Source organism: Hylaeus anthracinus, unplaced genomic scaffold, assembly GCF_026225885.1.
Source record: "Hylaeus anthracinus isolate JK02 unplaced genomic scaffold, UHH_iyHylAnth1.0_haploid 5, whole genome shotgun sequence".
Classification (NCBI taxonomy): Eukaryota; Metazoa; Arthropoda; class Insecta; order Hymenoptera; family Colletidae; genus Hylaeus; species Hylaeus anthracinus.
In genome coordinates, this window is record NW_026535322.1 from 1698367 (window position 1) to 1713439 (window position 15073).

A 15073-nucleotide genomic window follows, 5' to 3' on the forward strand; every position below is an offset into this window, starting at 1 on the left:
AACCGAGACGATTAAACTTCTTCTCGCTACCAGTCTTCCTAGCAGCATTCGACTCGAAATACCTGGTCTCCCGCGATCAACTAAAGCAGCGAAAATACGATATGGGCGCGTTGCAGCAATTTTCCCAGGAGCACCGGGGAAACCGCTAGCTTATTGTCTATTCGGGTGCACTCAGTGCCGACTAAATTCAACGTGTCGCCCGCAGACGGTTTACAGCCCAGGAAACGATCGGGCGTCCACATTCTCGCACGGGAGCCGCGTATAGTCCCACGACGTTGCAAGACCGCGTCGCCGCACGCAGAACCGCGAAACTCGTCGCTTCCGTCGACGAGAACACGCTTAAGGCAGGGTTCTGGTTTGTTTGACGATAAAACGAGTCGTTGTCAGGAACGTGCGCAATTTAGAAACGAATTATTGCTAGAAATTCAAGTCTGGTATCGCGATTCGTTTGCGACCAAACTCCTTGGTCAATTATTTTCGGTGGACGATTACTCTGAGAAATTACTCTAGCGTGAATTGATGTGTTTAGTTCTGTCGGTTTTTTTATTCTTTTTTAACAATAGAATAGAATATACTTTTCTCAGTATTTAGGTTTATATCACTCAGTAGTTTATATCATATTCCATTACAAAGTAATGGTCGGTGATGAAGTCGCTTCTGTGTAAAATTTTCGGTCAACAATATGTTAGGCAACTCAGGAGCGAATCTTCGATAAAACAAGTACTTCTCTGTATTTATTTCGAGCCTATAGGTGTCCCCCTTAACGCACGAGACTCTTCGTAATCGACTGCTCGCGAGAACGCCTCGAAAACGTCGGGTCTGGGAAACCATCCGTCGCCGCCAACCCTTTCAACCCTCCCTATTTACAATGCAACGCCTCCCCGTAATTTAACGGAGGAGAACCGTACGCGGTACCGATAAACGCGCCGCCGAATTGCCCTTGCTCCCGGGCTGACAAATACATACAACGCTTCAGCTGTACGCAGACGCGACCTGTTTACGAACCGACGGGGACCGTAACACCGCGCGCGGAACAATCGCGAAGCCGTTACCAGCTCCCATCGAGGGCGCGGAACACGAAACGCGTGGATTGCGCACGCACGATTAAGGGATTACGTCACCGCGAGGCAACAGACCAGACCTGAATTTCTTTTTTTTCTCGAAAGTTTGCCTAAAGAGGGCTTCGATATTTCCATCGTCTTTATTAACGTTCATCCCCATTTTTCACCCTGGGCTTTCAGAATTCGTGGCAAAGGGAAAAGCATTCCAACGGCAAACGTTACGACGCTTTCATCGGTTTTAATTTAACGCTCACGCGAAGTTCAAACGGAACCTTTAATTCGAACGCATGGTATTTTTCTGTCTGCGCCAAGCGGAATTCGAGTTTCGTTAAGGTGTTCGCGGCACTCAGCGAAGGAGCGTCGTTCTCTTTTTCCTTCGTCGCTCCTGAAATATTTTTAAATAACATTTCGCTGCAAGTTCCGCGTTTTTCGAAGAATTTTTTCGACGTCGAGGCCCGACGACCCCGGCGCGATGACGAGAGATGCTTTATAAACACGTCGGATTAACGTAATGCGAAACAACAGCGTCCTGCCGGATACGCGACGCTTCCATCGACGTCACGCGAAAAATCCGTAATAAGTAACGAAAACGCGCGCCTGGCCGGAAGCGTTCGTCGATTGCCTTAGGCTTCTCTCGCATGCAAACCTGTCTCGACGAATTTTTTCCGTGGCTCGGCACTTTTTCTCGCCTTGGAGTGCTCGTGTCTGTGTCTGCTTCGATTCTCGCGTGGCGGATAATCGTTGGAAGATCAGTCACGTTTCGACGTTCACAATTTCAGGAACGTCGAAACCACTTGGCTGCCGATCGAAGCGATACCGGCCGAATATATTGAAACAAACGACTGCGAATCGGTACGCGATGCTCTCTTCGCCCACCTCGCGAGACAGAGATATACCAAGCCAACCGAAATTGAGTTTCGTTTCTTGTTAACCTCTTTTCGGCTAACACCTAGCCCGGTGGTCGGGTCAGCAGACGAGATTGGAAGAGGTTAGAGAAGGTTTCGCGGAATGTTTGTTGCCGATTTCGTGGAGCTAGCCCGGATACGCCACCTCCGCTGACCTCTCGACCACTTACCCTCCGTCTTTCTCCGTTTCAATCCCTCGACGCTGTCTCGACGCCGTTGATTCCTTCTCCCCGCCATCCATTAAACGAAACACCTTACCCGCCATTTCTCTTGCGTTTCATTTTCTGTGGTTCTCCCGTGTATGTCGTTCTTTCTCGTTTATTTATCTAACTTGTATTCGATTACATTAATTCCGGTCAGCCTAGCAAACTGCAAAGTCTGCTAATCAAACTGTTTGACCGTGGTAGGAATTAGAGCAGCCACCTTCGTCTGCAATTTCGGTTATTTACTGCTTAGATCGCATATTCCTCCGTGGCTCTCGGCCACCACCATCCCCGTTCCTGGAAACCGAGGCTGGACTTCCTTCCTGGAGCGATTCGATCGTCGATCGAACGAAGAAGAGGCTTCGCCCCCGGAATAGAAGGAAGAAATTCCAAACACGGTCCAATCGCTTTCTTCGTTTCTCGCTGGATTTCATAAAGAATTTCTTTCAAGCCAAAGTGAAGTGCAGTTTTTACGACGTGCTAGTTTTACGCTTCTCGACTGGAATTCGTCCACTTCGTTCAAAAATCCAACCCTCCCATTTGGATTTTATGGCTTCTCGACAAAATTAAATTTCTCGTTCTAATTAAAAAAGTTTTGCCTTCCTTCGGTATAACTAGTGAAACTTTCTAGCAAAAATTTTCAACAAAGCGGTGTGTATGTTAGGACGCTAGATACGCCATACTTTGGGAAGCCAACCGAGTTAGTTCTTTAACCATGATCTACGAGATGCACGAGTCCCCTCTTGTAGCCCGTTGCATGTTACATTCGGTGGAATATCGCATGTATCCGATCCAGTGACCGCCAGAAATGAAATCGTAAACAAAACATGAAGAAATCAAAAGTAATAGTTTTAAATATTTTCGTTCCGAAGCCGAAACCTGTTCAAAACGCGAATGTTTGTTTCCCGCACCGGCGGGAATATAGACAAAGGTTTGTCGAACACGGCGATACACGATATAAAACGATTACCTTACGCGTGAAGCCTACAAAAATTGGCAAAAGTGGACGAAGCGAGATCAACTAGAAACGCGAGGGATGGGCGAGATCCCGAAAAAGGGTAAAATGGTCCGACAACGGTGATCTTTTTGTCGGTGCACTTTGACGTTGATTAGCCACTCGTTAAATAAATTCGGGGGAAGAACCGATCCACGGATAAAGGTGACCCTAGGGAGGGCTCGGGATAAGGGATGGAAAAGAGGCCGAAGAGCAAAGGGAAACGCTGCGGTCTACGGCAGGACCCCGACGAACACCACACTGCCACCGGTTGACGAGGGTTTATTGGCTTTATCGAGGAATCAGGTCGGCCCTGCTGGAACAAGGATTGAGAGGGAAAAAGGATAAAAGGGTAACCAGAAGAATGGACAATGGACAAATGAGCGTTGGGGTGGCATTGTCGAGTCGCGTGTCCCGCTCGAGTTATGGTTTCAAGTGACCCCGAAGGGTATCGCGCCTGGTGGCGTTGTGCGTGCATTCTCAACCATCGTCGAGTGAATTGCCTTCGATAAGGAAACGGCAATTGGCGACTATGTTAATTCTCGTAGGTTGGAAAGGCGCAGAGGGGTTTTCGATAGCTGCACTTAGAACGGTGAAACGGTAGTCTCTAGATTTATTTCTATATTTCCAAAGTTGAGTGCCTTCCGTTCTTAACTGCTCGATTAAAAGTAGAACACGTTTTCCATATTATATGCACAAGCTCGTAATTCTGGAGTCTATAGCAGCGTAAACAGTATTAGTCAGCGCGGCGGAATAATCCCGGCTTACGACCGCACACAGTTAACTGTGCTTGACGCGAAGAATTCCCCTGTCGTTTGAACTCGTGTCTCCACGCAAGATAAACGTATCGAGCCGAATTGGCTGGCGATACGCGAGGCTCATCGCTACTCGAGCCGCGTCGCTAATAAATGGCAACGGAAGCGGATCCTCTTTTCCTGGGTCTCTGGAACTATTTCTTTTCGTTGTTCATAATAAATCACGGACCCCTGTATCTCCGTGAATCCTCGATTTATGGATTTCCAGTGGCTCGTCTTCTACACGGAATAAATTTCCTCCACGCGAGCGTGATCCCGATAAACTCGCTATAACACCTCGTTGGAATTGTAGAAAAGAGCACGAAGGAAAAAGCGGTGTCCCTTGGGTCGATATCTTCTCGATCCTTCGTCAAACGTTGTCAACGATCCGCATCCTGTTTAACGTAGAAAGGTTTTCTTGCATTTTTGGACTTTGTGAAACGCACCAAGAAACGTAGAAATCCGCAAAGGTCAAATATCGACCGACAACGATACTTCTACTGTATTCGATAGCAGACCGGGAAGTGAAAGACTCGAGGGGAGGTTGACCCAGTTGAAAGGGTCGCGCCACGAAATTCCAGCGCGCGTAGATTCGACGCGAATCGGTGTCGCGACGTGAATCGAGCATCCAGTTTATCGCAGCTGGGTCCCATCGTGGCCGCCGCCACCCTCTCTAACCGCCACCCCCTCCAATCACCGACGATCCCTCTTGCAGCATCGCGGCACTTCACCAAAATACACGGCGAATGCAAAGCTTTCGTTGCGAAACGCTCGTAAATCTCGCCGCTCGAGACACTTCATCCCGCGTTCTTCCATCCATTCAATTCCCGACCCAACCTGTGCAACCTGTGATTCCAGAAGAGTCATTTGCCACGGGAGAGTCAAACGCTGGGTTATCGGGAACGGAAAGACGTCTTCCCATCCTCTGAGTAACCTTCGATACAAATGGACCACGCGTGGATCACACTTTCCCGACGAATGTTAAAGTCGCTCGTTTGGAACGCGATGGAAAACAAAGTGCGATTTTAAGAAAATTCTTGCGGATGGTTCGTACAATTTACCAACACGGGAACGCGATGAGATAGAATCGTTTTCTCTAGCAGCGAGGACAGGAGGTGCCAGCACAAATATTTATGAGACCGACTGTAATATTACGTCAGTGGCAAACCCGGCTTACATTTATGTAACACGACCATGTTTTCAGTCATGTTGAAAGCTTCTACGGTTTAACAAAATGCCGGCCTTTGAGCGCGTAAAGCACGATTTTCCGACGCGACGTGCAATTTCGAATTCCTTTCGTCGTACGGGCCAGTTGGCGCGTAATTGAGAGATAAACGGTCGCGACGGAGTTCCCTGACAGGAGAAATATGTGACACGCGTGGCCGTGCGCGCGTATCATCGGGACGAATCGACGAAATATTTGAAACGCGAATTTCCGTCGGGGAATATAGGACAGGTGGAATTCGTGGGTTGGGGTGGAAGGTAATTCGACAGGGGCGAATAGCTGACGCGCGACGATAACGCCAGCTCGGGCCAGATAATGCAGATAAAAAGCGGAATATTAAAGCGGAACGAGCGGCGTTTCCTTTCTGCCAGGGATTCCCTGGGCCGGAAGGAAGGAAGGAAGGACGCGAAGGAGCGAAAATGAGGCTGCGGAAAAAGGAAGAATAAAGTTCACCCTCTAATATCTCCGGTGCTTCTCGCGCCGGCGACCTCTCGAGCCGCATTTTTTTCCATTTCTCCGGTGAGACGCTTCCGTATAACCCTGGCCTATATACACAGTGTGGCCGTAAAGTTCCTGGACCGATGGAGCGCTGTCGATAACGCGGGCCGACAGCTTTTGTGCAAAAAAAAAATATGTTTCCTCGCTCATGGAAAGGAAAACGTAGATTCGTTTGACGTTGTTTGCTCGATGCCATTTATCGCGACGTTTTTCGAACAGCCATTGGAGCTTTTTTTTTTTGTTTGAAATTTGCTCTGTCCGTGAACTTTATCGTCGCACCGTGTAAGCGAACTCGTGGAACACGCACAAAAGCTCCCACTCGCAAGGGGTGGGTGTAACCGCCTACGTCGTGAGAACTCGCCGGCGGAACTATCTCCAGGCGACGGATGCGAACCCGTCCTTTTTAGACGCTCATTATTTTAACAGGAAGCGCGAAGCTTTCATACGAAAATGTCGCCTCCCGCGACACGCCACGCGACGTATCCTCGTGCCGACTTCGCGAGTCATTGCCAAGCTTCGCGGTGGGAATATTCGTGATGCGATTGACGTCTTCATCGTGTTTTTTTTTTTTTTTTTAGATTTTAATGTAAGGCTGTGTAGGCTAAATACACGACTAATTGAACTTGTTAAAGATTTAAGGTGTTATAAATTCTTGTCTACGTACGATCGAAAAACGTACGTACGTACCTACGTACGTAAAATGGACGATCGCTCACCTGCATGCTGGTTCACCGACGGTCTCGAAGAACAGGCAGGTACCACCGTTCATGCAGAAGTCTCCCGTTATCGGGCATGGCTGCTCCTGCCTCGGCCACGCCGCCGTCGCTGCAACAAACCAAAGAAAAACATTCGTCAGCGTTCGGGAAACTATATGCGCATAATTATACTCTACGCAACCTCTCCGTCTTCCCACCCTCTGTTCCCTTTGGCAGCGAGTTCCGAGCCTTTCTCCCTCGCGCCCACCACCGTTCAAGCTTTGTTCGCCCCGCGAGAATATCATTTTCTCCCGCGGCAGCCGGATTTCGAGGCGAGGCCGTGCATTTTCATTTCAATCGAGTTCCAGCGCGCGGATTAGTCTTTGGTATGTAAATGGGGAACGGCTGCTAAGAAGGGAGCCCCGCGAGAACGCGAGGAATCGTTGGATTTATGAACAGCTTAAAACGTCCCGGTCTCAAGGTTCGCCGCTCCCTCTCGTTCCGCATCGTGCCTTTCTCTCAACGTCCTTCCGATTTTAACGAGGCCATCGCGAATCGAATCGACAACCGGTGGTTGGAAGTCACGAAAAACTTTCTTCGATGCTAATTTCACCATTTTTCATTCGCTTCTATTTGTATGGGGGTCGAGAAGACAAGGACTAAAATAAGTAGAAGGGTACGGATGATGTAGCGCGACGCGACGTCAGGAACAGTTATCTCTAAATTATCTCTAAGACGAAGAATGAACGAAAATGTCGCGAGTACGAGTCAGTTGAAACGATATGCATAACAACCGACGTAACCCAGGGGCGAATAATTCTCTCGGAGGGCGCGCAGAGGGTGCGATATCTCGCGACGAACTCGCGAAGCATCGTGTAAATTTTACCGTGGTACGCCTCGTACAGCACCCGTAATTCCTCAATGTCGCTCGCCGTTGTTCAAGCAGTAACGCATTATGAACCGTGCCATTATCTCGTGCTGGCTGCGTGGTAAACATCGATTAATCATTTCGCGATGCGCATCTGCTAGGAAAACGCTCTAATATCGCGCTTAGAATTCTGCGGACCAAAGATTGGGAAGCTGAGAGACTCGCAGGGCAAAAGATGTCACCCTCGTTCGAACAGCGTTCGTTACAACTATAATCCTTGGGCGAGGTTTTCAGCGAACGACCGCGAGATCCGAGAGCAGACTTTCAGGGAGTTTTCGTTGCTAAATAGGGGTCGGGGGCGTCGAAGACCAGACACGTCCGGGTGAAATTATAATTCCGATACCCTCGTTTCTTCGTTCCGTTTCCATTTCAGTCTCGAGGGAACGAAGAAAGGAAAAAGAGGAGCGCTCTAACCGCGAAATGTCTTCAGCTCGTTAGAGAGTTAACGAGAAGAAACGCTGTGGATGGTAGTGAAGCGGTGCAAGGGGAAGCAGGGTGGTTTGAAAAAGCTAGGAGAGGATAAAGCCAGGGCTGCTCGAGAGGTTTTCGAAGTTGGAACTGCGCTCGGTAATACCTGCCCGACCGGATGGTCGAGTACTAATCCGACTATAATAATGGTGTACGCGCTCCTAGGCTCATCGCGAGCGTGAACGCACTCCGCCAGACGTTTCGCTTCTGCTCCTCTATTACTATGGCGGCTGGAGTCGCTTTCGCTTTGTACGATTTTTAATACTATGCACACGCGCACGGAGACCATCGTTTCCGGCTACCCTCTCTCTCCCGTTCATTCTGCCAAGTCTGCTACGCGAATTGCTCTTACGGGATTCATCGTTGTCTCGTGCTCGCGCGAGATAAAAATTTCAGGGTCCTGCGCTTCGAGGAAAGACGCAGGATATACTATCGAGTAAGGGAATGTTTCGAATAAAATAAATAAATTATGCACCGTGAAAAATATTGCAACCGCGTGCAATTTTTAAATTAGTAACACGGGCTCGGTCTAATTTGCTTTGAACGCGTGTTTCTTTGAGGATAATTACGATGTAAAAAGAATTAATGTAGTCACAGCTGTGAAAATATTCCCGTTGCCCTAATTTTGAATAAATTATTCATAAAATATTTGTACACGTGACGTACCTAATTTTCCTAGTAATACTTTACGACTAATATATCTCTCCACTAAAAGTGGAAGTATCCAGTAGTGATTAGACACGATTTAAAAATTCATCGCGTATTCCGTTGGCAAGGGTCGGCAATTGTCCTCAGAAATTGACAGCTGTTTCCTTTTTCCCGTTCCCAGACTGCGGAACATTTCCCTCGCAGAGTTCTATTTCGTACAACGTGCAAAAGCAGTTTCCGCGTCACGGGATCGCGTCGGAGCCGACGCGCCGCGAATTTCACCGTAATCGAGTGCTGCCATTGTTGGTGCCCCGTTGTTTTTCGAAGGCGCCGGCGAATCGCGAAAGTTTGATCTCCTTCCACGGGGTTTCTTTTATCACGCGACGAAACACGGCGCGGCAATATCGCGGAATACGAAAGTTCGCCTTGAGCAAAACAGGGTTAACAGGGGCGTAAAGAAGTACGGGTAAAAGTTTAGATGAGAGCGAGAATCGAGTTTGAATCGCGGCTACATCGACTCGAATACGTTTTCCAGCCTCTGCTTAAACAGCGTGCGTCCGTGATTCGATGAGAATTCACCCGCCGAGGGAAACTTCTCGCCCCAGAATGCGGTGGAGAGCGTATCAGACGAAATGTCCCGCGTATGCGCGTGTTGCGAGCTAGTTTGTATTCCGAAATCTCGCGCAAAATAGCTCCTTCGATTTCAATATCGTTCGGCAGCCAGCGATACCCTGTAACGTAAAGTCTGCACGAGCAAATTTCAACCTATTCGCAACGGGAAAGGTTTCGCGAAACGTCCAAGAAACTCGATCAGTTTAGGAATACTGCGAGAATGAATCCAAGTAATCGGAAAGAAAATATGCATCGGACGTGTAAAATAATGTGGAATAATTGAATTTCAAAGTTTCTCGGGCTGTGCGCGATTGAACACATCTTTACGGACGTGTCTGACCACTACTCGCTGATTCTACTTTGGCCAGGGTTTACGAAGATCGACGATGATATTCTCTGTATTTCGACGACTTTCCTGTGCTCTATTCGTTGAGTGGAATCGTTTGATTCATCCTTGTAGTACCGCAGCATCGTCAATGCTGCCCATCACGAACGTAAGTAGAAACAGTCAACGATGGTCAGACATGTTCCGCCCAATCGTACTCGGTTGCACGCGTATCGCGTTCGTCGTCGTCAACGCTGTGTAAATTCACTCACAGTACGCAAGACACCGTTCGAAACTGAATATGAACACGCAAGGTCTTTCGGTCGCCACATCCACTCGAATTTCAACGATGGACTCGTTAGCGACGGGAAATCGCCCGTAAAGCATCCTCGACGACAAACAGTTTTAACGTAGGCCGCTTTTGACGCGCGTAACGTTGTTCGGGACACCATTATCTCTGTCGATGTAGCACGAATCGGTGTCGCGGGTGCGTTTAGATAGCGCCAGCCAGGTGTTTCGTGATCCAACATGCTGATACGTCGCGCTTTTTCGACGTGTTTACGGTTTTACGCCTGGCAGTTCCTTTTTTTTTGGACATCGATGTCCGCTATTTGAAAGCCCTCGCTGCACTTTACCTGATTTTTTTTAGTCCACTGTCGTCCCTCGATCACACGCGCGTGTCCAGAATTTTTTTGGTATTTTTCATGGAATTCTACACGGTGTTTTGTATCCGAGGACCGGCAATGTATCAATCAGGAGTCGACCGTATAAATCCACCCCGATAAATGCTTAACGAACCATAAATATTACAGTTTTCCAATTAGAACTAATCCCTTAATGGCACGGATCGTTCCCCTTTTTCCCCGCGATGCATCGCGTTCGATGGTAAGAGAATTTGTTTAAAAAATTTATTACAGGGTTACTCCACGCTAACTTGATCGCCCATGCGCAGGCTAATTAAGCGGAACGCGCATGAATTCTTTCTCCAGCGTGCTCGTATTTCAGCTATGAAACGCCAGTTCCTCGTTCTTCGAGCGTGCTCCGAAAATTGCAGCGAACACTCGAGCAGCCTCGCGCCGGAAGCCGTCCAAATGGCGAAACTTTTAATCTGCCTCGGTTGCGGTACAGCCGGAACCGCGACATGTCCCTCGAAAAATTCGCGAGGCTGAATTTATGGGACCGATTCTCGTCCAGAATCGTTGGTCCAATTACACTTCGTACCGTTGCGACATTGCGTATACTTCTGTACACTTGTACGCTTCTGGCTCGCGGCAGCGATTCGACGATATTAAAACTTCAACGCCAGTCATCAATTAAGTAGAGTTATATTTTTACTTTCAACGAAGCGTAAGCACGCGACTTCGGGGAGGGTTCGGAGAGGCTGTCGGATGAAACGTTCGGAAGAGTAAATGCGCGAGCTTTCAGCCAACCCTAATTCGCATCGACAGTGTTCGAAAATAGTCGCGGACCCGGATCCGGTACGTAATTAACTCGGATATAATTGCCCTAATATATCCGTTCGCGAGTATCCTGCGGCTCGGTTGGTCCATTTGCTTTTCCAAATGTCCCGTTCCGATCGTGCGCTGACCTCGTTGGGAAGTTTATATAAGACATACTGCCGGTGTCCGATACGGTTGTTATTAGCGGTGAGGCCAATCTAGTCGATGCACACCAGATTCGGACAATTTACGCTGGCGCTATAATACCCACTGTGATTTTCTTCCACGTATTGTTGTTAGATTTATCCGGATCCGTCCTCTGGTGTTGTCGATGGCGATAGACTTTCCCAGAAAGAAAGGACCCAAGAGCAAAACTTTTTAAAACTGCTCGAGACTAAAGTTAGAACGAGGACTCCAAGTACTTGCCTCGATGAAATATAAAAATGGAAAGGGCTTGTCTCTCCATTCTCCACTAATAACCAGTTGTTAGACACCGTTTGTAGTACTACAAACATATGTCCTGATGTTCTTAAATTTAATACTCGTAATTATTTTTAGTCATCTGAGAAACCACGGTGCAAAAACCTCGAGTAGCTTAGTTCATTAGCTCCGATCTCGATGTTCACGCGGACTTTCGTCGCTCGAGACCAGCTGCTTTCGCAACTTTTCTTTCGATCAAAGCACGAACCGAGTCTCCTTTGTTCCTTCCTCGATGACTTTTCCACCCTTGGTGTGCTCCGAGGGTATTCGACTAATACCAGCAACAACGGGCATCTAAATGGATTTAAAACTCGACGTTTCGCACGGTGTCCAAGCCGAGGGGTGAAATCATTTCGGGTTTACGTGACCGCGTCTGGTATCCTTTGAGACGCCAGCGAAAAAAAGTCGTCGCAGCCTCGGAGAGAGGAGACGAACGAATGAGAGAGGTAAGATAAAAATCCGGACACGAGAGCCGCGAGGAATCTTCGCGCTCGTCCACGTCTGGAAGAATGAAATTGTAAAGTTTCAAAGGACCCTCGGAGCTTTAAGCACCGTCGACGGTTCTCCACGTGTTCTTTACCGAGCGAAATTCTCTCTCCCCTCTGCCTGCAGTTTTTCTCCCACGGCCAGCCACTCCTACCGCCCCTGCAACGGTCACCATCCCCCTCGCGAAGCAACCCGTACGCTCTTTCCCTTTGTTGAAGCAGATTCCTTCCTGCTGCCAGAAAAAGTAAATTGAATAGATCCCGCAAACCTTGCAAAAGGAAGAGTTCCCCGGATGGAGGGCGACGGAAAGAGGGAAACAGACAAGCCCGGGAACTTCCTTTCGCGAATATACATACGACGTGTGTGTGTATGTGTGTGTGTGAGAGAGAGAGAGAGAGACAGAGAGAGTCGTGCCAGTTGTTCCGTTGCTTCGAGAGTTGACTTTTACGAGACGTCTTCGACGAGCATCGAAGGACTGAAATTATCTTTTCACGTTGACGTTTCTGTTGTCGATAGAAGTCAAACAAGCGGAAGAACCCAGCGATTCGATGACCCAGACGAGTGATTTTAACTCGGAAACGGGGCTGATTGCGACGGAGATGTGTCATACGTCGACGATAGCTTGCGAAGGGCGCCAATAACGATGATTGATGTCTTTTCCACGATAATTTAGGTATCATCGTTATGTAACATTTTACCTGCCTCACTCTGTATGCGCAAATATTAGGAATACGTTTCTAGCGATGCCAACCCTGACCTCGTTGACAATGGGACATGCATGAGACAGGGGTCGCTGATTTCGTCAGCGTTGTGACAACCCGAAGCCACCGCGTTTATACGTCCCCTGACCATTACTAAATCACGAGGCGTATTGGGTCGGAGCTCGAGGCGGATGGAGCACCCTCGTCACCTTCGTTAAACTTTTATGGGAGACGTATCGCCCGTCTCGCGAAGCGAACTTGCGGATAAGGTCATCGCTCGTCTAGGACGTCGCACGCGACTCTTTTCGAGGCCCGTGCTCTCTCGAGGATGGAACGAGCGCAAAGAGGATTTTCGCTGCAAAGAGTAACGACCAAGAGTTTCGACGGGAGAACTTTCCATCAACGGAAATAACCAGTCGAGCGCCAAGCCTGGCCCCTCGATGTCGCCCTTCGCTTTCCACCGAGCGTTTCATAATTCCACGGCTTGGAATTTTTATCTGCTATTTAACTTCCCTCGAGTTTCATTCAACCGACCGCCCGACTGTCCGAGTTTAACGCAACCGGTTCGAAACACCGCGATATCATTTTCACGCACGGAATACAAATTAATACGCTTCGTTTTAGCACGGGACAAATTGGACAACTTCGGCTTCGAGCCTCTGAACTAGGAAAGGACGTTCGGAGGATTCGCAACGAAACCAACTTCAATATTTAGGGTCAAACTAAATTTTTCTGGTTAATCAAGACAGTCTGCGAGAGCCCGGCTCAACAAGTTTTAATAAGATACCCGAGTTGGTGGCCTGGCCGCGGAAAAGCGAGGAATAAAGACTTGTAATCTACCTAGTGGTACCCGATACTTTTTAAAAGAAAACTGTGAAATCACGAAAGAGGTCTACAACGAGCCAAGCTCGTCTTACTTAATTCGTTTTTTCTTTCGCTGGATGTTGGTCGGATCCTCAACGGAGCCTCGCTTATTTGGCAACGACCCCTCGCGGAGTCACTTTAACATCACGACGCCATTGCACGGAGACAGTTAACGTTTCACCTCGTACCCTCTCTGCGCGAATATCGCATCGAGAGAAATTTTCGAGGACACTTTGGTTTATAAGAGCCTGCAAAGACGCACGCGGCAGCCCATAAAACGGGCACGTCTGCCAGATATGAAATTCGCGAACGACCGGAGCAATACTCGCGCGAACGTTCATGAGAGCGAGCGATTCGGTTTGGATTATTCTCCAGCCGTCCTCCGCGCCTATTCGATCGTATTAGTGGCGCGGGATTCAATAAGACCACGATACTGCTGACCTTAGCTAACGTCCTGCCTACACCTGCTTCAGGGGTGACAAACTGAGACGTAGAAACATCTCGGAAAGGTCGCGTATCTGGCAAGGTCATCAAAAGCAACTCCTAAGCCACGGGTTTACGAGGCATCAATCGCTATCGAGAATGAAGCAGCGAGAATCTAGAAGAGCCGGTGCTCGCCAGAATCCTACAAAGTCCGTGACAATGGAGCAACTTCCAGGGTCGTAATCCCTAGCTAAATCAGTCCGGTGACACTCGAATATGGAACTATTCATCCACCTCTCGGAGGATGATCCTCCGAAAGCGCTCCTCGGTCGCCTGCAACCATAAACCCAGCCCTTTGAACGTCTTAACACATTCTGACCCATAAAACGTTTGCTACAAGCTCTTCCTGAGACCATTCCCGGCAAAACCGTCGATTCTCCGGCTGGAATTTCGAATTCAACGGAGCGCTACGTTATCACCCTGCTCTCCAACCTCGCCAGCAATTTTAAGTCCCGCCGCTTGCCCAGAACAGAGCCAGCGATTTACACCTTCGACCCCGCGAAAAGCGAAAGATTAAAGGGCGCGGATCGGCGAGGCCGATCCCTCTAAGAGGAGCATAAAACTGTTTCAGGATACGTCCACCCCCTTTTCTTTCCACCGAAACGCGTTTCTCCGCTGGCTGGGTATCGTATTTCTTCGACTCTCGACGCGCCGATCCACCATGAATTTTTATTTACCAGTTCCCCCCTCGGCCTGTTCGTGAAGCGCGTATCGACAGGTTCTCCCCGAGTTTCAAGTCGTGCCCGTGCATTTCCCTTTGTTTTCTTGCCTGCCGTAAGCGGACGTGCTGCGCCAAAACGATCGCGTTTCCAATTTATTCGTCGACAAAGTGCGAGGGAACAAAAGATTTTGTCGTTGGCGATCTCCGTTCGCGTATTCAGTGATCGTTACGCGTCGCTTCTGGTGCTGTCTTTTTAGAAAGTTCCAGTGTATCGACGAAACAACGATCTCTTCCTTTGTTCCGCGCATTCTAGCACTCGAATTTTCGCGCAAAACCGCGCGTGAACGTCGGCTGGACGTTGATATGCGGGCAGGTTGCGATAACGGCGCATCGTCTGTACGGCGATTTACGCCTGGAGAACGAGCTGACGGCGACATCCAGGCGGCTGGACGCGGATACGCCGCTGGCAGCCCGCACGATCTCGTCGCTTCCGTTTTTCTCTTTCTTCGGCGGCAAACAAAGCCTCCGCGCGAGCGGCCGGCTTGGGACAGTTGTTTGTCTTTCATTAGCTTCGCCCGTACCCTCTGGATGAAGATAATGCGT

The 15073-nt window shown here is 48.9% G+C and overlaps 1 protein-coding gene across 3 annotated transcripts in view; it reads right to left on the minus strand.

Annotated features, from left to right (window-relative positions):
* Positions 1-15073, minus strand: part of LOC128895924 (protein vein) — a 224301-nt gene that overhangs the window by 35677 nt on the left and 173551 nt on the right. For all 3 annotated transcript variants that reach the window (XM_054158937.1, XM_054158936.1, XM_054158938.1), the window contains one exon: positions 6397-6505. In XM_054158937.1, coding sequence (XP_054014912.1) covers positions 6397-6505 — 109 coding nt within the window. Of the gene's footprint in view, positions 1-6396; positions 6506-15073 lie in introns of those variants that run through there.